We start from the raw sequence: 21,837 nt of genomic DNA, 5'->3' as shown, positions 1-21,837 counted from the left end.
GGACAGGTGGATAACTTGGCCTTGAGACAAGTGACGTGGCGTGGGCCCACTCCGGGACAGCCCACATTATCGGCACTTACCGGAAGCCCACCTTCCTCGTACCAGGCCTGATATATACGGCAGTAGTATTTTTCTTCCTTCATTTTTCCTGGTCGATCTCATTCAAGGGCACCGTTGTTTCCCAGAATTCATCTATTCATTCGAGGCAGCCAGGCGTACAGCAACTGATGGGCCAGCCCTCTATATAATCGCATCGTGCAAAGCAGTGACGGCGCCGTAACAAAGGCCGCACAGGCTGCTAAAGCAGACGCCGCCCCAGTTGATGTGGCAGATGTGGCAGCGACGACGCTCGGCAGCAGCCAATGGCGACGGGCGTGGGTGGGGCGGTTTTGGGAAGGCCTCCATGGACCAGCTGCTAAGCCCCGACTGCGATGTGCCGGACACGACATTGGAGCTTCCGTAGAGCAGTGCAGTTTTTTTTATTCGGCAAAGTTGTTTTGGCCTGAGGCATCTCGCCATCTGCGCTCTGCACTCCCCTGCATCGGGGCCACCGCAGCAGCACTGCCTCCCTGCACCCACCTGCGAGGCCGCCTCAGCTGAGCCTTGCAAGGCACGCATACGCACGTGCACCAGCCAGGCCGCTCATAGCGCTGCATTACATCAACTTAAACTACATTTCCACGCACGCCCTCCTGCTGAGCTGAGCTGATTGCCTGCCGGCGCGCCGATCCAACGCAGACCCTCGCGTGCACCTACGCTGACGGCAAATGCGCCCTCTACCTTTGTTCCTGTCGGCATGTGTGCGCTCTGACGACCGCCGCCGAATCCCAGGACCGCTGGCGAGGACGTGTTTATGGTGTTGTGTCGGCTGCTACCTTACTTGGATGACTTGATTGTACAGTCTTGTTATTGATATCTTAATGGAATAGCGCACGGATATGCTCTCGAGGCTGCTTGTGAAGGAAACCACATCCGAGTCATCCTATTTCTGCTTAACAACGGTGCGGAAGTCAATGTTTCTGGCGGAAAAGCCAGCAATACGGCACTCGTGGTAGCAGTATCAGAAGGTCATGAGGAAGCAGTTCAGTTGCTTCTTGAGAGCGGCGCGGACCCCAACATCAAGGGCAATCACTTTTGGGAAGGTGTTGGTGGTGACTTTGAGACCTGGTCTCTCCGCCTTGCTGCTGTGAATGTGAAAGCGACGACGAGGATGTTGTCCATGAAATCTATCCAGCAGGCGACACTCTCTCCCTGTGTGGCCAAAGTATGTATTGGTTACCATTTAATATAAGCCATACGATTTATCACTCTCTACCCATGCCCCTCAAAGACCCTGCTTCGGGAAAACACTCTCACACGCATCCGTCACGCAGACGACTCCAGTCTGGCTAACCCACACATTCTTCCCATTAACCATCCGGAAAACATAGTACGGCGGCTCATCAGGCAGCTCCTCGGGCGCCACCGTCGGCGACTCGAGGGAAGCCGCCCAAAAAGCGTCGGTGATATGGTGCTTGCGCATCGCATCGACGGCATCAGTGATGTTCATGGGCATCTTCTCGACATCGAGCGAGTGCATGCCAATGATCTTGTGCGACGAGAACGACGGCGGGCACCAGTCGCCCCACCCGCGCGACTGGATCGACGCCGAGCCCGACGGCGTCGAGAACCGGCAGTCCAGGTGCGACAGCATGTTCGGATCCCTGACCGGGTACGGCATCCCGTGCGGCAGTGACGCCTTGACCCAGAGCAGCTGCGCCTCCGGCACGATGTCGCGGACGATGCGGACGGCGATGAAGACGCGCCCGAGGAAGTCGAGGATCGCGCCGTCGTGCGGCTTGGCTGCTGTGCTGCCAACTTCGTCTGTTTCGGAATGCGATTTGTGGTGGTGTTGGGCCAGGACGTTGTCCAGGACGACCACGTCGACGTCGTAGACCTTGCGGATGAGCCCGAGCCCTTCGCCGGCGAAGCGCTCTACGATCACCTGGGTTTTTCCCGTGTTCAGCGAGTTGAGCGTCCAGGTGATGATCCCGTCTTCGATCGAGGAATTGACCATGAATAGCGCATTTTGGTCGAAGAGCACCTTCGCGAAGCCGCGGCCCGATGGTGAGATTGGTTCCTTCACGGTGAAGGGTTGTTTGTACAGCGCGATTATGGTGTCCGCGTTGGGAGGCTTATGCATGACCTCTGCTTCATGATGGTGCTTGGGAAATGGAGTTCCATTCCCATTGCCAATCGACTTGGGAAGCTGGCTGCCTCCCCAGCCAAGCCAATGAACCTTCACCCGAAGCCCGTCTGGGTGGTTGAGTGAAACAATGATGATTTCATTCGCAGGAGCAGCAATGGCCAGGTTGGGGATCTTGAATGATTCCTCGAAGATGTAGGGCATGTGCTCGACGGGATATCTTGGTGTCCACCCGTCTAACTCATACTTCAGGCCGCCCATCCACACGACAGGTACAAGCTCAATTCCATGTGTCCCATGCGGTGCACGGCCTTCGACACTGATGTTGAGCTGATGCTTGATGGGATCGTAGGTGGCCGCAGCACGGTCGAATGAGATAAGTCCAAAGGTAGTCATTGTGATGATTGAGTTGATTGAAGGAGTTGGAACGATTGATTTAGCATGGATGCTGATGTCTGAAGGTACAGCACGAGTTATATAAAGATTTCTCTACGTCCAGTGGGGATTGTACTGATGGGATCTATTTCTCCCAGCAACACGTTCCGTGTTCGAGGAGCGTACCGATCATGGGAACATTCCTCTCACCGCGTCAGTTGGCGCTGATTGGAAACGGAGGTTTGTAAACTTTGCTTTTATCTATGGCTGAAAATATGTGTGCTTTGGATGCGGCCATGGTATGACAAGCTTGTCTTTCGTTTTTAAAAGCGCAAGTAGGTGGAAAGTGATCGCCTCACGGAAAGCTACCAGCCCCTCCATTTCCAGGCACCGAGTACTGGGTTCATGGGTCTTCAACTAGAATTCGCCCCGGCGGAGTAACCCGGAAACCGCCAGAGTCTGCTGTAGAGCATGTTAAATTTCCAGTCGGCCGGTTCTATGTAACCCAATTAGGGAATTAACGTTCGCTTATGGACGGATTCGACGCTGACCCGAAGCTCCCACAGAATTCCCGCACTGGCGGGTGAGCATTGGCTCGCATACCATTCCTGAACCGTATTCATTCCTGAGCCATGCTCTCATTTTCTTACTTGAGAGTTGCCCTAGGCATCCCAACACCACGTTTAGGTGTTATTCACGTTCTCCTTAATGGTATACATTCCGCCTACCGGTCTTACCACCATTGTTCAAGAGGGCGGAGCCCATGGAAAGACACCATTTTCAGAGTACTATATATGTGTGCCTGACCTTCTCAGTAGTCGTAAACATCTCCTAACTCTCTTCTTCATCGACAAGCCCGCTCCACCCGGTTAAAGAAGTACCTGCATTTCACGTAAGATTCTCCCTACATGACATAGTCCATATCATGCACTGACGATGAATATGACTTTCAGGAAAATGGTCTCAACTTCGACCAACGGTCCCGTGCGGCGTAGCTGGAAGCAGATCCTAGACCAAAGGATCGACATCCTTCAGTTCGCAATCCATCAAGGCGATTCACAGCTTCTTACTGCTATAAGTGCGTAAGATCAGTCGGATGCGATTAACTAGCCGGCCACATTCTACCATGAAGTAAAAGCCCCAGGACCTACCATCTTTAGTAATGGCTTAGACGTCATGGAGGCCTTGGAGCACTGATGCTTAGCCGCCGTCAAGGCCATTAGAGCAAACATAGAAGAGGTTTGGCATGGTGGTCAGAACCTGCTACACTACTCAGATTACTCTATGACGCGATTCAGGCATGAACATCCCGCATCGTGTCCAAAAAGCAATAACCCCTCACCGGACATTTCTCCCCAAAAGAAGACCAGTACCTTAATACACCAAGCCTGTAAGGGTGAATTTCCATTATGCGTTAGGTCTAAACTTTTGTTACTGCTAATGTCGGCCTCGGAGGCCATAATTGCGCCCGAATATTGCCCTATATTCGTCGTGCTAATGCCCGACTGGTCCAGCGGGAACGACCGCATATTGCGGCCTGTATTAGGGATGCAGCCAGAGGGCTTTAAACTTGGGCGTTGCCCCCACTGACCTTAAGCTGCTTGGAGAAGACAGATGGCTGCGGCGGCGCGGTAGTAAAGTGAGAGGTGAGAAGGTATGCTGAAATGCGGGGCTGGCTAGCGGTAGTCGAAAGTTGAAATTTGCCGTTAAATCATTTCGATTTGATAACTATACTAGAGGCTTCCCAGGTTCCACCAGTAATCTTGTCTCATTTCTCTCTCATTTTGTACACCATTTAGAAGAGATGCGTCAAGTTGGATAGGCTCTTGGAAAACAAACCCGTCAAGCGGCTCTGTTTGCCCATCCGCATCCGATCGCCATCGACCTAGAACCTCTGCTTGCTGTAACGCCGGATCGGGGCAATTTTGCGTTGCTTCTGCCATTGATGGAGTGGAACCATTCGTTGTAGGAGAGTCAGGTAAAGGTTGCATAACAGCAGCTTTCTCTGAGTACAAAGACGGATGAAAAAGCGTATTTGTAGAGGTAGAGCTTGACTGGCTGACCGAGGAATAATTAAGGATCTTCTGGAGAATCGCGGCCTTGGTGTTCGGGTCTCTCGAAACGGTAGAAGTGCTCTGGGGCTGTAATTGCTCAAGACTTACGCGATCCAAGTCTTGTAGGAGTTTGACCTGCCTCGATCCGTAAGCACCCTGCCTCAACACTTTGGACAGAAGCATAGTCACCATGCATGCAATAATAGGCCAGAGATGTGCAAGGGAGTGAAGGAACTCCACACATTTGTTGAAGTTTTCCTCGGCATTTTGTCGCGTCTGCGCATTGCCAACCACCCGATGATGGTCAAACACTGTAGCAGCCACTGCAACGCAGTAAGCGCAAAACGGATCCACGATCGGAAAATCCTTTTCCTTGGCTATGTCGATGAACCGCGCAATCCAGTTTGAATGCAGCTTCACGAGATCGGAAGCCGCTTGGCTGAAGGTGCGTGGGACACTGGCAGCTATCGGGCCCAATCGAACAGAAAGCAGATATGGATGGTTGAGTAAGCAGAGAATAGCGGTGTACAAGAACTGTATAGACATGAACGGGGCCCAGTATGCGCGGTTTTCTTGAAGGGTCCAGTTATCAAGGCCGCGTAGGCCTTGCTCGAACCTATGTTTGTCCGGATAGCCGGATTCAAATTCCATGAGGCTTGACACGATTGCTGCATATTCGGAGTCGACTGTCCATAAAGGTTTGCCGGCAGCCGCTTCGGAGTTGGACGAGTATTGAGCTACCTTCTCCCAGACATCGTATAGCATCAGTGAATATGCAATTATCCCGCTGTCTCGTCCTGAGGTGTTCTCGTCAGCCTCTGAGATGGCCTGAATCTCACCTCGTGAGGTTTTCCCAGGGCTGGCTGGATGGAGACACATGCTTTGCTCGCTAAAGGGGGAAGCGATTCGTCGACTACGGTTCCCAGTCATACAGCCCAGTAAATACAGACTCCAAACGCAGCGTCGTCGTTCTTCTGTCTCAAAACGATTGTAGGGCCTTTGCGACAACTCCTTGGTCATCCCGGACAATTCGGCGAGGTGCATGGCGTTCTCGAGTTGGAATAGAGAACGGTGTGTATTTCCAACTGTAGCGCGTTAGTTGGACATCCCAGTTACAGCTGGATGGTCATACCATGGAAGTCAAGGAACGATAATAGACAGAGCGTCTGGATTGTAGAAAGTTCAACGGTACCACTGAGAACCCTCTCCGAAGCCAGACGTCGCGCAGCTTCTGCATATTCTTTGGCTGCAATTCCTGGGTCGTCTTGAAGGGTGTTTGCATCTAAGAAGCGGACCCCCACAGAAGCTATTGCGTAAAGGACTGCCGAATCTCGCACTTCATACGAATGATCGAATGCCGGGGTGAATAGAGGCAAAGGTTGCGAGTTGCATCGATCCAAAAACAAAGCCACGATCTTGTCCATGACATTTTTCGCTGGTAGCGTTCTTCACAAAACGTTAGCCGAGAGGTGAAAATTTAAATGAACCATGAAAAGGCTACCTGTATGATTTTCGTGCCCGCGATACGTCGTTCTCGCGGCTTTGAGTCGGAGATGACCCCAGCAGATTCATGAGAGTGCGAGTTTCTGAGGCTCTACCGGACTCGTGCTGTGAGCTAGATACTTCTTGAGGTAGACTAGAGATTGTCAGGTCAGGATACACCTCGAATGATTTATTAGACATAAGAGAGGACTCTAACCTTGTCTCCCTAAGAACTATACCTATCTTGTCTTCCAAGGCGGCTAATCGAGCTTCCTAAGATACGATGTTAGAAAGCGACAAGCCATGGTGACTCTTAGAATAGATTAAACCATTGTGGACTGATGGGAGAATGGGAGTGAGGTAAATGCAACCCAATCATAAGGCATAGTAGAACATAATGAGAACCGAACAAGCGACCCAAGTAATTCTAGGTGCATTGGCCAATTATGCAAGCATCTCGCTCGTAGCTTAGTCTTACCATCCGGCACTCGATCTCAGTAACCCTGTCGCTGTTCTCGCTCCCATCTGCGTAAGAGCATGACTGTCCGAGCCTTACGCAAAATGCGCATGCGGGCTTCTCCCCTGAGCATCGTGTCTTCTTCCGCCTTAGCTACATCAGCATTGTCGTGGAGCCGGCGGATTTCGACGAACTGCTTACCGACAACTTTCACAGGCTTGATGTACCCTTTTTAGAGGACGAGTGGCATTCGTAAACATGTTCTGCGGACCAGTGACGTTTACACTATTTACTTGTCGATGTTCAAGGTGGGGAGGCCCGAGGTGTTTGTCTATCAGTCAAAGTGGGGTGATTGTCAAACTCGCTCGCTTGGAACCCTCGGCAAACAACATGCCGAAGCGACTTTCGATCCTGTGTACCGTGGCATTCGTTCTTCATTCTCCACAGTCGTTCTTCCAGAATTCGTGAGACGGAGAAAATGCTTTTATCCATGATGCGTCTCGTTCAATTAGAGCATCTACGGTAACAGTAGCGCTAATATAAGAAAGGAATTCCACCAGGTAACGTGAAAAGGGCCGGCCCGTGGGCGAAGGTAGCGATGCACCCGAGAGGAGGCCTTGTACAACGAACTGCGCGCCAATGCTCAGCCAGGTGCTTTTCCACTTGTCGAGTACATGTTCTGTAGTGCTACTGCTGCTGGTGCCCTTCTCATCTGGATGAGCCAGCCGGAAGATACGTCATGGAACCCGGCGGCTGAGCTGCGCCTCAATTATCGGCCCATGATGCATTCTCTCGCAAGATACACACGAGCGCCGCTTACTAAATTGTCGTTTTGCATACTGTGCAGCGTGCTTATGCAGGCTACAAGCACTTTATTACAAGTCTCGCTGCGTATGTAGCCTTGTTGGTCGCGGACCATATCCGTGTCGGGTGGCCTTATCTCGTTCCAGGGTATGCCGGGTATGATTCCGTGCTGATAGCGGATAGCGGACCGCCTCCGTCCCCACTGGGTTACCCCACCCCAACATTAGCCGTGCCCGATGGAGCTACCACACATCTCAAGACTTATATGTCATTACTCGGAATCGGAAAAACACGATCAATCTGCACACCAGAATGAATCGTTTCTTCGGCTATTCTTCGACACCTGGAGCAGACGAGCCATCTGCTCCGCAAGGTCTTCCCGCATCATGGTATCGCTCTTTGGAGATGTACGAACTTGAGAGGCGCGCCATCTTTTCCAAGAAATGGTTGCTTGTTACTCACAGGCATCGCTTCTCCAAGGCTGGTGATTACGTTCGCTTCACTGAGGCCGGCTTTTCCTTTTTCCTGTGCATGGACCGTCAAGGCAACGTGAACGCATTTCACAACGTCTGCAGACACCGAGCGTATCCTGTTGTCAATGAAGATAGCGGGACTGCAAGCATCATTGCCTGCAAGTACCATGGTGAGACGCTCTGATTGCAGTGCTGTCTTGTTTACTGATAAGATGTGCAAATCAGGCTGGTCGTACTCTCTGAACGGCAAGCTTGCTAAAGCACCACGTTTCGACACTGTCGAAAGCTTTGACAAGGCGAAAAACGATCTCTACCCTATCCATACCCACATCGACGCACTTGGATTCATCTGGGTCAATCTTGAAGCCGCGAAGGTGCCGAGCGCAGACTGGACAGATGATTTCGGAGGTGTGGATTTGCAGCCTCGCTTAGCTCAGTTCCAGATGGCCGGATACACTTTCGATCATGCATGGTCGATGGTCGGAGACTATAACTGGAAGACACTGGCTGATAATTACAACGAGGTAAGAAACTACATATCACATGGAAGCGTGGCTGACATGTTCCACATAGTGCTACCATTGCCCTACAGCGCACCCAGGTGTTGTTTCTGTATCAGATCTGTCGAAGTATTACGTCGATACTCAAGCCGGCCATATCCAGCACTTCAGCACCGACAAATCCGAAGATGCTGGCCTCAAAATTGCAAGCACTTTCTACTATCCCAACGCTTCACTTACTTTATCGTAAGCCTCTTACCAGAACGATCCGCAATGTCGTACTGACACCCGTAGGCCTCATTTCTTCTATATCATGCGCTGCGTCCCGGCCTCCGTCACTACCTGTTCCATGGAGTATGAGGTATACCGGCACAAGAACGCTACCGATGAAGAGTTCCACAAAATCGACTCGCTCTTCAAGCAGGTGCTAAAGGAAGACAAGGATCTTTGCAACGCAGTGCAGAAGAACCTTAATGCGGGAGTATTCGTCAACGGAAAGCTACATCCTTTCAACGAAAAAGTATAGCTCCCTCTCCCATCCAAACCCATGCATTGCTGGTCCTGACGTATTTTAACAGGGACCGTTATATTTCCAGAAGCTCGTCCGGAAAAATGTCATGGATCACAGAGCTCAAGAAGAGAAGCTGGCTAAAAGGATTTGGCCCATGACTCCTGCACCGACGATGACAGACAAACTTGAGGAGGAAATCAGCTTCTGCGAAGGTTTAGGTTGCGACAGCCCGGAAAATGGGGCTTTGGCGTGGTAGCTGTAGGACCAAATGGGAAACGAACAGTCGCTCTGGCACTTTGCGTTTGTGATTTTAATGCAACAACTTCAGTCTATTGCATCAATCAATTGTGTTGTATCGTGGAACAGGTAGAAGATGTACATGCATAGTTTAAAGCGAAGCCAGGGTCATCTTTATTTGCCACATCTAGCCGCCCTTCGATACATGTCCCCCATTGTCAGTTTGTACAAATTAGTGGTTCTGTTATAACCAGGTTGACCTAGTGCGTAAGCACGGAATCGGACCGATCCCAGCCGGGCTACGTGTGCTCGTAGAAGCTAGTACGGGTACTCTTTTTCGGCATATCAAGCTCATTGAAAGCTATTTCTCCCCGCCTTTGGCTGATTATAGTCTAAAAGAGGGGTAGTTGAGGGGTTGAATTTGCAATCTCCGGTCAGAAGATAAGAACCAGCGGACCCGATCCGTTCCGGGAAGTGCAACTGTTCTTAGCATCTCGGCCAGAATTTACCATATAACCCTCCTCTTCCCACACTTACCTCGACCATTCTACTACGCAACATGATGGAATGCGCGACCCCAAAGTCTGCACGGAAGGCATCCGAGAAGGATCCGGTCACCAGCATCGAGGCCGGAGAGGTCCGGGAACTCACAAACGCCGACATTGAAGCATCCTACATCAACAACGGCAAGTTACTGGAGGAGTCCATTGAGCGGATTGGTATGGGCCGATACCAATGGCAGCTGTTCTGTACCTGCGGGTTTGGATTCGCCGTAGATCAGGTAGATCCCCTTTCATTGTACTTCAAAGACAACAGCTTATCGCCAAGTAGATTTTACTTATCTCGGTCACCGTCGTTATGCCTCAGATCCAGAAAGAACTGTCAGCACAATATCCAACTCTGGTCACGGTTGCTCTATACGTGGGTTTGCTTATCGGCGCGATCATCTGTGGTACTCTGAGTGATATCATGGGGCGTCGCTTCTTGTGGCAAGCCTCTCTTTGCGGCACCGCCATATGCACCCTCATCTGTGCAAGCTCGCCGAACTTCGCTACGTTGTGTGTATTTGTTGCTTTCATGGCAGTTTGCGGCGGTGGAAACTGTAGGTGATTGCTTAGCTTTTGACCTGGGGCGCGCTAACTTTCGACCAGTGGCCATTGACCTAACAGTATTCATAGAAGCACTTCCTAAAACGCACACCTATCTTATGACAGGTCTGGCGGCGACCTGGGGGGTTGGGACTGCGATTGGAGCTTTGATAGGTGAGCCATCGAACGTAATCAACTTTCAAATTGAGACTGACGCTCGGACAGCATGGCCTCTTATCGCCAACTACTCTTGCCCACAGGATTCTACTCCAGCAACATGTCATCGGAGCGAGAACATGGGCTGGCGGTATCAATATATCACCGTCGGGGGCATGTGTTTGGTCATGGCGATCGTTCGTATCTTCATCTTCAGGATGGAGGAATCTCCCATCTGGCTCGCCTCTCAGGGCGAATTAACCAAGGCAGTCGCAAACATCAACCGAATTGCAACTACGAACCGATCGGACCATCGCCTGTCAGTTGATCGCCTTGCACCGGTTGCCAAGATGCAGAAGGGAAAACCCCATTTCCAGTTTGATTTGCGCCGCTTTACCGGTCTGTTCAAAGGAAGAAAACAGGCGCGCTCTATGGTTTGTTTGATAGTTCTATGGATGACCATGGGAATCGCGTACGTATAATTCTTTGAACGTAGTGAGAGTCTGCTGACGAGAGAACACATTAGTTATCCCATTTACTCCCTCTTCCTTACTTATTACCTTCAGGCCCACGGTGCCAAGCTTGGCGATGGTAGTACTTACCAGACGTACCGTGACTATAGCATCTCAGCTACTGTCGGTATCTTTGGCCCTATCTTAAGTGCTTACCTCATCGAAATCCCCTGGATTAGAAGAAGGCGAGCAATGACCATCACGGCTTTGATCGCCGGAGCATTTGCCGGCGCTTTTACCTCCGTACGAAGCGAAGCATCGAATCTAGCTTTCTCCTGCATGGTGAGCTTTTGGCAAAATGCATTTTACGCCATTCTCTACGCGTAAGAATCTCCGTGTTTCAGGTCTCTCTTTAGCGAACGTAGCTCTAAGCAGTGTGCTAACAAGATTATAGTTATACACCTGAAGTGATGCGTACCGAACATCGCGGCACTGGTTGCGGCCTTACATTGGCTTGCGGCCGCTTAGCATCTGTCAGCGCGCCACTCATTGCTACCTTCTCGGGTGTTACAAGTGCAACCCCTATATGGGCCTGTTGTGGCCTGTATGTTGCCATCGGTGGAACATCACTGTTTCTGCCATTTGAGCCAGGAGATCAATAAGAATTTGATGGAATTCGGTTACGAGAGCCTTAGAATGGGATCAATCTGTGAGGCTGATGATGGATTTCTAGTTTTTCTTCCTACCCAGTGAGTAGCGTTGGCTATAGACATTTACACCATAACCGAGGCAAATAGAAAGATTCAACCCTACAATTCACCCGACATGCTAAGAAACTCCCAAGCTCGATAGAAGAAATTTACCGTTGTACCAAGTTCGTAATACTGCCACTGCAGTTTGAAGGAAGAGCTGGGTGGGTGGGCCGTGCGTAATTACCGATGACGTATATTTCACGCTTGGAGGCCGGAGCCGGTCCGGGTCCGTGTTATGATAGTAAAAAGACGGAGGTTCACCGGACAGTTTCTATTAATAAAGACAGTCTCGCCTCCATGTTAAAGTCTCGCCGGCTTACGTTTTGGTTCGCATAATCTAAAGAATCTTTCTTCCGTTGCAGAACTGTTTACTACATGTCTATTGAACCAGAGCAATACCTCATCAATGCGAACACGCATGCGCCTAATAGCAAAATCCCCGTTCTGGTATATCGATGCGTACTCCCACACCCTCTTACCGCAGACACTGCAACCACATTTTTAGAAAGGAACGAGTGGGAGAAAAAGGTTTATGTCCCCACGTACTTCTTAATACTCAGCTTGCTAACATTTCGGTCTCAGGGAACGTTCAGCACAGTCAGAGTGAAGCATTTTCATCCCAATACTCATGAATGCTACGGTAAGATCCGAAGAACAAAGCTGGGTACTGGTAGTGCACTATGCTGTTCTATGGTACGCTGACGAGAATCTCTTCGTTGAAGGCGTCTTCCAGGGTTCCTCAGACCTAATTTTTGGAGAAGGCAGTGCAGACAAGAGTGGTGGTGTGATTGTCTCCGTGAATCCTGGTGATGTGGTGGTTGTCCCAGCTGGAGTGGCGCATGCCTCGATTACAGCTACAAGCGACTACCGTTACATTGGCGTCTATCCAAAGGTGTGCCATCTCCTCTGCTAATAGTAGGTAAACAAGCTGACATCACTGTTGGGGTCGCCTCGTTGGCGTAATGAGTTGGGAAAGACGCCCGTGGACCACGCAGCACTGTGGCAGGAAATTTCTAAAGTTGGGATTCCTTCTCATGATCCCGTGAGAGGAGCTCATGGTCCGCTAGTCGAAATTTGGAAGAATTCCATGGCTCGCTAGAAGAGGAAATCGCTCTCGATGATTATCTGATAAAGTAGTAATTTGTCGTTTCAATTGATACGTAGCTGACTGCTGTGAAAAATGCCTATACGCGAGTTGGAAGCCTGACTGAATTTTGAGCTTCCCTATTTGTGACGGCTAACCTCCCATTCCTGTCTGTTACTATTCCAATGAAAAGTTGCATAAATTGTGCAGCTGGAAACACGTACGAAAGCCTATGGGCCAAGGAACCAGCCAACGTACCGAGCGACGGATTTCGGCGGAGGTGCCCGCCTTAGATTCTGACGGAGATATCTACCCGCCTCAGATCATTATGCCGGCCCGGCCCGGGCCCGCGCCGCCTTATCATCGGACTAGCGATAGAGAACTCTTGCTCAGTCGATGGACCAGTGCGGGGAACAATGCGGAATTTAAGTGACAAATACCCTTCGGAAACTGTTTTATGTCCAGCCGCAGCAGTTGCGCTCATTATCCAAAGAATGTCATCAGAGGAGACTCGAACAAAGCAGCGACTTCGCTGCATCGTCGTTGGAGCAGGGTGAGCAAAGCTCGTATTATCTCTATTTTGGGTTCTAACCATTTTTTAAAAGAATATCTGGGATCCTCATGGGTCAGTCATTCGTTCAGACGATTACACTTGTGGGCTAGGTGTTGATCAGGGGGAAAAAAGCGTACAAGCTTCAAACCCATCTAGCAGGTTACGTTGATTTTCAGCTTTTCGAAAAGTCCAGCGACCTGGGAGGAACGTGGCACGAGAACAGGTATCCAGGTGAAAACTCCACCTTCTCAAGGTCCAATCAGGATGTTCCTTTGACCAATCATAAATCAGGGTGCGCCTGTGATGTTCCAAGCCATATTTACCAGTATTCGTTCGCCCCGAATCCGTACTGGACGAAATAGTGAGTGCCTCTTTTCCTTCTGCTGGCCTTCCACGCTTCGGGGCGGACTGAGCTCAAACTTCGTCTGGTAGTTATGCGACATCAAAAGAGATTCAAAAGTACCTCAAATCAGTCTGCAAACGGTTCGATCTCGAAAAGTACATCACGTACAACTCAAAGGTAGTGAGCGCCATTTGGCAGGAAGAGCAAGGAACGTGGAAGGTAGAAGTAGAGGGCAAAGCAACGGTCGAGAGCGATGTCCTTATCAACGCTGGGGGCATTCTGAACAACTTCCGAATGCCTGACATCCCAGGACTATCCGGTTTCGAAGGCCCACTGCTGCACACAGCTGCTTGGAACGAGTCCGTGGATCTCTCGGGAAAACACATTGCAATAATTGGTGCGGGAGCAAGTGCCGTGCAAGTTCTTCCAAGCATTCAGCAAACATGTGGCCAAGTGGATGTCTACATTCGCACACCCTCATGGATCTCCCCGCCTTTTGCACGCAGTAAAGAGGGTCCCGTCAATCCTCCTTACACAGTGCAAGACATGCAGCAGTTCCGAGACGATCCTATCTTCTCAGTCAAGACAAGGAAAGAGATGGAAAACCATTTCAATGGCATGTTCAAAGCTTTCTTCAAATCGACTGAGGAGCAGCAGGACTTGCGCGCCAAGTTCGAGTTGCGCATGAAGAATCTTATCAAAGACGAGGACTTGCAGAAGAAGCTGATTCCATCCTTTGAAGTAGGATGTAGGCGGATCAACCCCGGGGAAAGTTATCTGGTGGCGCTGCAAAAGCCGAACGTGCAGGCTGTTTTCGAACCGATCGAGGCCATTGCGAAGGAAGGTATCCTCGTTGGCGGTCACGTTCGACGGGCAGATGTTCTGATTGCTGCTACTGGCTTTGACACAACGTTCCGACCGCGCTTCCCTATCATCGGACGGGAAAACAACAACTTGCAAGATCTGTGGGAATCAAACCCTGTCTCATACATGGGAACAGGCGTGGCGGGGTTCCCAAACTATCTCATGTTCCTGGGACCAAATACACCAATCTCAAACGGTAGCCTAATGGGTATGATGTCACGCTGGAATATCCGGTGTTCGTTGAAACTGAGTTTTGGCAGGTTCTCTCGAGGCAACAAGCGATTACTTCATCCGAATGCTGCGCAAAGTTCTGAGAGAGGATGTCAAGACATTTGACGTCGCCGAAGCCGCCCAGAAAGATTTCGACACACACACGCAGAGTTTTATGAGACAAACGGTTTGGACAGGAGCTTGTAGAAGCTGGTGTAAGTTACTCATTAATTCTTGTCTCGATTTGAAACTTTTCATGTAGCTCACGTGTCCGCTCTGGCCAGTCAAATCCGGTCCTGGAGGCAAGGTCACAGCTCTGTGGCCCGGAAGCTCGCTTCACTACATGCAAGTCCTCGCAGAGAACAAATGGGAGAACTACAGTTGGACCTACCGTGGGAATCGATTTGCTCACTGGGGCAAGGGCATGTCCTGGATCGAAGATCCTGCTGGAGATGGCTTGGGCATTGATGCATCCGAAGCTCTGCGATCTCGCACAATTCCGTTCAAAGGGGCAGACCTTAGCTACTACATTAGCGAGTGTGAGCCACTCTCTGTAGATGACATTGATGACCACGCAGGCGTGCAAGAGACACTGGTGGGCGATGTACATATATAACCCAAGGGATAGAACACACGCGGTAGCGTATAGTAGGTTCAGCCTATATATCTTTCTTTTAGCTTATTCTCGTTATTAATTATTATAGGTTTGGTATATTGCTACTAATATTCTTACTATCTAACCACATGCGTCGATCTATATTCTACGTAAGTTTTTTACTTACTCTTCCTATATACCTTCTTACCATGCATGGAGATTAATGCACCCATTTCTTTTTTGCTGCCTGCGGCGGTATTGATGGTTGACTGAAGGGATGAATCGCAGTTTGCAGCGGGAAACCTACCGAGGCGCTAACATTACCTACATCGCTACAAACTGACTCTCTGTCGCGAGTTGGACAGCGGAAGACGTCTTCTACCAGTCTCTAAAGCGGTTTGTGTAAGCTTCTGGCGCTACCTAGCACAGTAGGTACCTAGAGTGGGAGCCCGGGCGAGATGACCCGTTGGCGTCGCCTATCTGACACGGAGGCCAGGTTCAGGGGCGACGGCGACCAGTCAAAGAAGTTGTTACACCTATGGCTACTACTGTTAGATACACTAGTCAATTGAGCACGAGAAGAAAGGTCAAATGAATAGAAAACGCATACACACTTTTGCCATCACACAGGTCCAGATCCACGCTTCGTAATCCTATCTCTGATATCTACAATGTAGTCGTAACTCTGCTACCGCTTTAAAAATGCTAAAGCGGCTCCACTATATGCGTCAACTCCAAACCTTAACGTCTCCAAGACAGGCGCAAAAGAGGCCGAATGGGTACTAGGTACCGCTTGCAGTTCTCCCTCGTTTTTCAATCTCTCCCACAGTCTCTGGTCCGTGGCGCCGTACATGAAATAGACGCTCGGACGCCCCACGGCCGTTGCCAGGACGCCGAAATCCTCCGAGCCTCCCAGACCCTGCGCATGTGCATCGTACGCGTCCCCAAAATGAGCGCTGAACACGTCTTCCACCTTCCGCGTTGCCATCTCGTCATTGACGAGGAACGGGTAGGCCCGCTCCTCGACGAGTTCGGGCGGCGGCGCCCCGGCGGCGGCGCTCTCTGCATTGACGATGCGGCGCAGAGCCCCAAGCACGTGGGCGCGCGTGTCTGGCGAGAAGGTACGTACGTCGATGCCGACGTGTGCAGTGTCTGGAATGACGTTCACGGCATTGCCGGCGTGGATGTAACCGACGGAGACGACGGCGCCTTCCTCGGGATCAACCTCTCGAGCGGCGATGGACTGAAGCCGGACTATCGTATGGGCCGCTGTAACAATGGGGTCGCAGGTGCGGTGGGGTTGAGAAGCGTGCCCAGAGCGGCCATGGATTTTGAGTCTGCGGGAGTAGATCAGTCATTGTAATTCTAGAGCAAAGAGGGAGAAGAGTGTATGTACGTGTATGAGTCCGCTGCTGAAGCTAAAAGTCCGCGACGTGTTCCAATGGTCCCTGAAAATGACTTAGCGCTTGCCAATTCTTTCGTGTCACTGCTTATTCTTACCAGCCTTGCGTGACATGACATGCCCCCCTATAAGTACGTCCGGGATGGGCACCTTCTCATACAGCCCGCCATCTATCATCGCCTGCGCCCCTTTTCCGAGTTCCTCAGCGGGCTGAAAGCATAATACTACCGTGCCCCTCCACCTCTCTCTCGCCTTCAGCAAGAGCTCCGCGGCCGCTATTAGCGCTGATACATGCATGTCATGGCCGCATGCATGCATGACCGGCTTTTCCACTCCATCCAACGCTATCATACGTTTATTACTGGCATACTCAAGCCTCGTTTGTTCTTCGACGGGGAGGGCGTCCATGTCTGCGCGGAGCAGAACAGTGGGACTACTGCCATGTGGATCCTGATTGTGTAGAACAGCGGCGAGGCCGTAGGACCCGATCTCAGTGTGGATGGACGTTTTTATGGAGGGGAAGGCATCGAGTAGAGAGGTCAGACGCGCTGATATAGTAGCCGCAGTCTCACGCTCTTGGAAGGAAAGCTCGGGATTTCGATGGAGATGCTTGTAGAATTCCTCGTAGGTGGTGAGATCCGGGCGGTAGGTGTTGATTGTTTCGCTGATCTCTGACATGTTGTTCCATTGGAAATCCTACCGAGAAGTCAAATTAGGTGGTGTGAGAGTATTTAAGTGAATCGGCTCGGATTGCATACGAGAATCCGAGATGCGCACACGTTGCACCATAATCCTAACGAAGGAAACATCCCTGCTAACTTGTCTTGTCTTGTCTCCGAAATCACGCCATAAACCCCAGGCGATACGTGTCCCAATCCCTGTTACAAGCATAATAGCAGTTCACCAGGCGACGAGGAACCCATAGAGCAACTCAACAAAGCAATTGGCTCCAGATAGCGCAGACACTAACGTGAGTTCTGCTCGGCTCCCCGTTGAGATCTCACACATACATATTTCCGTGGTCGGCTTTGCAGAGTAGCAGGTAGAAAAAGTCAAATTTTGTTTTGGTGCTACTCCGCAACGATATTTCAAGGAAAGAAAAGCAAAACAAAAAGAAAAATACCACAACGCAATCGTGCGCAAAGAATGAAGAAAACAATTTGCGTTCAGAGTCGCTAGGAACGCTTGAAGCCAGCTATCTTCGATAGAAAGTAAATCTTGTGGTCGCGAATACATATTTTCTCATTGGTAAGAGCTTGTGAGAACTTCTGATATCCCTCGGTGTGTATGTGAACGTCAACAAAAGACTGATCGAAGTACCTTAATATCGTAAGAAATATACATCAGTATCAATCCTATACCCCATCGAAAAATAAATACTTACCGTTCAATAACAACTACGACTGGTTGATTTTCTTTGGTAGTGGACCGATAAAATTCATACTGCCATACAGCAGGTTCGTGATCGTGAACGTATTCCGCAACAGTTTGAATAAGCTCGGTCAACTGCTAGAAGTAAGCCAATGCAGAAATTCGAGAATGTAAGGTTGATCTACCCTGTCGACCTTCTCCGGGTCTGGATACATGAGGGCGATGAAATGAATCTGGTTGGCCATTTTGATTGTGGTATGAAGGAAAGCGTGAAGGAGAGATGGTAAAAGCGAGTTATACTATATATATATAGTTATTAAGAGTAGAGCTGTTTGAGAAGAAAAAAGGAAACTAAGCTAGACTAGGAGATAGGCTAGAATCTATTAGAGTCGGAGCTAAACTAAACATTTCCGTTAAAATTTGTCCGCTGATGATTACCTCCAGTACATTTTGTCCGCTGAACAATTATCTCCGCTATAACTTCTCCGCTATAACTTCTCCGGCAAAGTATCTTTGCTATGTTAGAGAAACATCAACTCTGCCGCTTGGTCCATGTAACCGGAAGTGTGTGTGGTTCTCAGAAGCGGACTGGTGCGAGAAAAATTCTCGCGACAAAGGATCGAATGATCGCAGCTACTAGCGCTGCTACGGCACAAGATGAGAGTGAGAATTGTGAATGCATTAATAGTGGCCCGGTTGACTAGGTTGATTGGATAGCTATCTATATGTTGTCGGGGTACTTTCCCAGATCGCTCTTGGAAGGAACCGTGACAAGCGTGGTTATCGGGCGCGGCGCAGGGGCTTTTCCGCTTGGAGCTGCAACTCTAACTTCTAATCCGTTCTCTCCTGCGGCTGCGCCGTAATAATGAATAGACGGTTTAGCAATAGGCGAGCGGCAGGATTTTGATGAGGTGAGCAAAAGGCGGAGAGGACGGGAGCACTAGTACTGAACCAGGACCCCAGGACCCATGTCGAATTCATTCGAGGGTCGTGTTCCGCATCCTCCGCCGCTGTCATTACCGAGGTAAACGGAAATACCAAAGCTCCAACCAACTCTGAAACCATCTTCAACATTCATTCTTCTGGAGTAATGGTCACTTTCTAAGAGCCATCATGGAAGAGAAAGCTTTCAAATCTATCCTGTACGAAACCTCTGCTGACGGAAAGACGGCGTTCATCGTCTTGAACCGTCCTGCGCTTCTGAACGCTATCGATGAGCGCATGCCATACGAGATCCGCTCTGCTGTCCGTCGAGCCAACGAAGACCGGAATGTCCATATCATCGTCGTCAAAGGTAACGGCGCAGGCTTCTGCGGAGGCTACGACCTCCAGGCCTATGCCGAGCGAGCCGAGCGCGGGCAGACCGGCGGCAGCCAGGACCTGCGCAACGGATACGATCCCCTGGAGGACTACCGCATCATGGGCGAATACACTGCATGCTTCGCGGAGCTCTTCCACAGCCGCAAACCGACCGTAGCTCAGGTCCATGGCGCCGCGGTGGCGGGCGGCAGCGACATCGCGCTGAGCTGCGACCTGGTGGTCATGGCCGACGACGCGCGCATCGGGTACCCGCCGAGCCGTGTTTGGGGCTGTCCCACAACGGCCATGTGGACGGCTCGGATCGGTGCCGAAAAGGCAAAGAGAATGCTTTTTACGGGGGACTTGATTAGTGGGAAAGAAGCTGAGGCCATTGGGCTTGTTATCAAGGCTGTGCCACGTGCTCATCTCGAGGAGACGACGCAACTTCTTGTGGGCCGCATCAAGAGTGTTCCCTGCAATCAATTATGGATGTCTAAGCAGGTGGTGAACGGTTTTATTGAGCCGCAGGTGGCGAGTGCGCAGAGGTTAGCGACTGTATTTGATGGCATCACGAGGAATTCTCCCGAAGGAGTGGCATTCCAGCAGATGGCGCAGAAAGAAGGCTTCAAGACGGCTGTTTCAGCTAGAGATAACCCGGGAAGAACGGATAGATACCGGAAAATGTGGAAGAGTATGCTCTAGTTACTATTCAAAATAGCGTATTTTGGCCAGTAATCTATCGACTTTGAGAAGAAGCTAGAAATGCTGCGGTGTAGGCAACGTCGAATGAATTTCCCACCTTTCCCATTAGCACTTGTTTGCTGCGCTTTGCCTTGAATCCTTCCAGGTCGCCACCTGCGTATTTGTCTGCAAGCATGCCGACGAAAGAAGTGTGCATGACCCTAGACGGATTATATGAGAAGTTGAACATCGTAGCAAAATGGAAAACCTAGATGACCAGTCGCGCTGCAGCGGCGTTGAAGAAGGTAGAAGTTTTTATTGATGTAAGCGTGAGCTTCTACTTATATTTGATGAATACTTACCAGCTTGTCTCGTAGGATGATATCTAGAAAATTAAAGCTGCACATAATGCACAGACACCAGGCGTTAAATAGGCCATCTTGGATCGAATCGATGTTTTAGAGGACGCAGCAGCTTAGGCTTCGTGGACAGCTCCAGTGTTTTAAGGGTTTTGGGAGTTTTGGATTTAACGAGCATAATTACACACTTACCTCTGGACAAAAGCTCTAGCTACCTATTACATGAGCGAATTTTTGATATGGAGCTTATTGACTATCTTAAGCATATGGCTGCCAGGTCACTCTGCTCTTCACATTGTCTGTCCATTTGGGCGCGTGCGATTGGGTCAGGGCGGACGATGCTGTACCCCGCGCCGGGCCAATGTCAATAGAATAGCACACATAAACCCTGTTCATGTAGCTGAAAATACGTAAATGTTATAAATTGTATTCATTCGTCGGTCCTTCTAGACCCAGCCTTCATTGCGACGCTTTAAAATAACTTGCATACTCGTCTTGCCAACTGTCATCTGCATGCAGGTGGCCGGGTCGCAGTATACCCTGACTTTCGGCTGGCGCGGCAGTGGATTTACAGCCTAGCTTCACCTATCAAGTCAGCAAAACCCCCTCCAGCAAAGACACTGGCGTCATATGCATGTGGCAAACCTTTAGGCAGAAACGCTTCTACACTAACGCAGCCCTGCATCTCCCACTAGAAACATTCTTCTTCGCATAAATGACATATCACAGAAAACGCATGTCAGATATCATTAATGGCGCAAAGAACAGGTGCTCCCCGCATTCTCACATGTCAAGAGTGCCCTTGTTGAAGTCATATCACGTGAGTTAAGTACACTACTATCTATATATCCACGCTCTATCCTCCATGCCAGTACAATTGAGAAATATACCCATTCTCCCACTCTTTAGCCTAAGATTAATCCTCGGCGACTCTACTCTTTCACCTGCTAAACTTCCTTCGTAATTTCTTACTTGTTAATTCTATCCTCAGCGTTTTCACTTGTTCCCCATTTTTTGTTCAGCATATTTTAGATCCAAAACTCTTCACAACTCCAGTAAAGTAGCCTTGATAACGCTCCAATGGATAGCAACAGGATACTCCACACGTTCGTCCACAGCTATCGATCGGCCTCGACCATCCTCAAGGCACCCTCAGCGGAGCCAGTCGCTCAACTCTACCTTCTCTCCCATCCCCTCCCCGCTGGCGTCTCCGCGGTGAATATATCGCTAGTGAGCCGCGACCAACGCTGGGCACCGCCCCAGCCACGCGCATCAAAATCGTGGTTTGATGCGACGATCCTGCGGCCTGCTGTACAGACGGCCGCCGTGACAACAACAACATTACACCTGTCGTAAGCGATGACGTTCGCAGCTCCCCTTTAGATTTCCTGGATGACCTTACCCAACAAGGATGGGACTTTGTGGATGTACCAGGTAGTTCTTGTGGTGGTGTTTATCGCGTGTGTGAGAACCGGGTTTCACCTGAGTGGCAGGCACGCGAAGTCCTTTGGGAGGCGAGGGGGCAACCTGATGTGGGTGCTAGACGTCAT

At 50.3% G+C, this 21,837-nt stretch overlaps 6 protein-coding genes across 6 annotated transcripts; 4 read left to right on the top strand and 2 right to left on the bottom strand.

The window, feature by feature from the left end:
- Positions 1 to 1,324: 1,324 nt before the first annotated feature.
- On the bottom strand, positions 1,325 to 2,581 carry LTHEOB_10467 (uncharacterized protein; the record flags this gene model as incomplete). Its single annotated transcript, XM_035507115.1, has 1 exon — positions 1,325 to 2,581. The coding sequence occupies one exon, from the start codon at positions 2,579 to 2,581 to the stop codon at positions 1,325 to 1,327; it is 1,257 nt and encodes a 418-aa protein (XP_035367776.1).
- Positions 2,582 to 7,669: 5,088 nt separating this feature from the next.
- On the top strand, positions 7,670 to 8,856 carry LTHEOB_10466 (Iron-sulfur cluster-binding protein, rieske family domain protein; the record flags this gene model as incomplete). Its single annotated transcript, XM_035507114.1, has 4 exons — positions 7,670 to 8,000; positions 8,056 to 8,354; positions 8,404 to 8,576; positions 8,625 to 8,856. The coding sequence occupies 4 exons, from the start codon at positions 7,670 to 7,672 to the stop codon at positions 8,854 to 8,856; spliced, it is 1,035 nt and encodes a 344-aa protein (XP_035367775.1).
- A 781-nt stretch (positions 8,857 to 9,637) lies between these two features.
- LTHEOB_10465 (Sugar transporter) lies at positions 9,638 to 11,245 on the top strand (the record flags this gene model as incomplete). Its single annotated transcript, XM_035507113.1, has 5 exons — positions 9,638 to 9,797; positions 10,230 to 10,340; positions 10,392 to 10,794; positions 10,849 to 10,961; positions 11,229 to 11,245. 5 exons carry the CDS (start codon positions 9,638 to 9,640, stop codon positions 11,243 to 11,245), a joined length of 804 nt encoding a protein of 267 aa, XP_035367774.1.
- A 2,807-nt stretch (positions 11,246 to 14,052) lies between these two features.
- Positions 14,053 to 15,196, top strand: LTHEOB_10464 (uncharacterized protein; the record flags this gene model as incomplete). The annotated part of the gene is made up of 3 exons (XM_035507112.1): positions 14,053 to 14,578; positions 14,631 to 14,795; positions 14,865 to 15,196. The coding sequence occupies 3 exons, from the start codon at positions 14,053 to 14,055 to the stop codon at positions 15,194 to 15,196; spliced, it is 1,023 nt and encodes a 340-aa protein (XP_035367773.1).
- Positions 15,197 to 15,611: 415 nt separating this feature from the next.
- LTHEOB_10463 (Peptidase M28) lies at positions 15,612 to 17,255 on the bottom strand (the record flags this gene model as incomplete). The annotated part of the gene is made up of 3 exons (XM_035507111.1): positions 15,612 to 15,711; positions 15,916 to 16,512; positions 16,948 to 17,255. 3 exons carry the CDS (start codon positions 17,253 to 17,255, stop codon positions 15,612 to 15,614), a joined length of 1,005 nt encoding a protein of 334 aa, XP_035367772.1.
- A 1,806-nt stretch (positions 17,256 to 19,061) lies between these two features.
- On the top strand, positions 19,062 to 19,949 carry LTHEOB_10462 (uncharacterized protein; the record flags this gene model as incomplete). Its single annotated transcript, XM_035507110.1, has 1 exon — positions 19,062 to 19,949. The coding sequence occupies one exon, from the start codon at positions 19,062 to 19,064 to the stop codon at positions 19,947 to 19,949; it is 888 nt and encodes a 295-aa protein (XP_035367771.1).
- Positions 19,950 to 21,837: the final 1,888 nt, after the last annotated feature.

The sequence above is a fragment of the Lasiodiplodia theobromae genome (assembly GCF_012971845.1).
Source record: "Lasiodiplodia theobromae strain AM2As chromosome Unknown scaffold_39, whole genome shotgun sequence".
NCBI classification, from domain to species: domain Eukaryota; kingdom Fungi; phylum Ascomycota; class Dothideomycetes; order Botryosphaeriales; family Botryosphaeriaceae; genus Lasiodiplodia; species Lasiodiplodia theobromae.
Note: the sequence above shows the minus strand (reverse complement) of the source record. Positions and strands in the feature narration are given on the sequence as shown.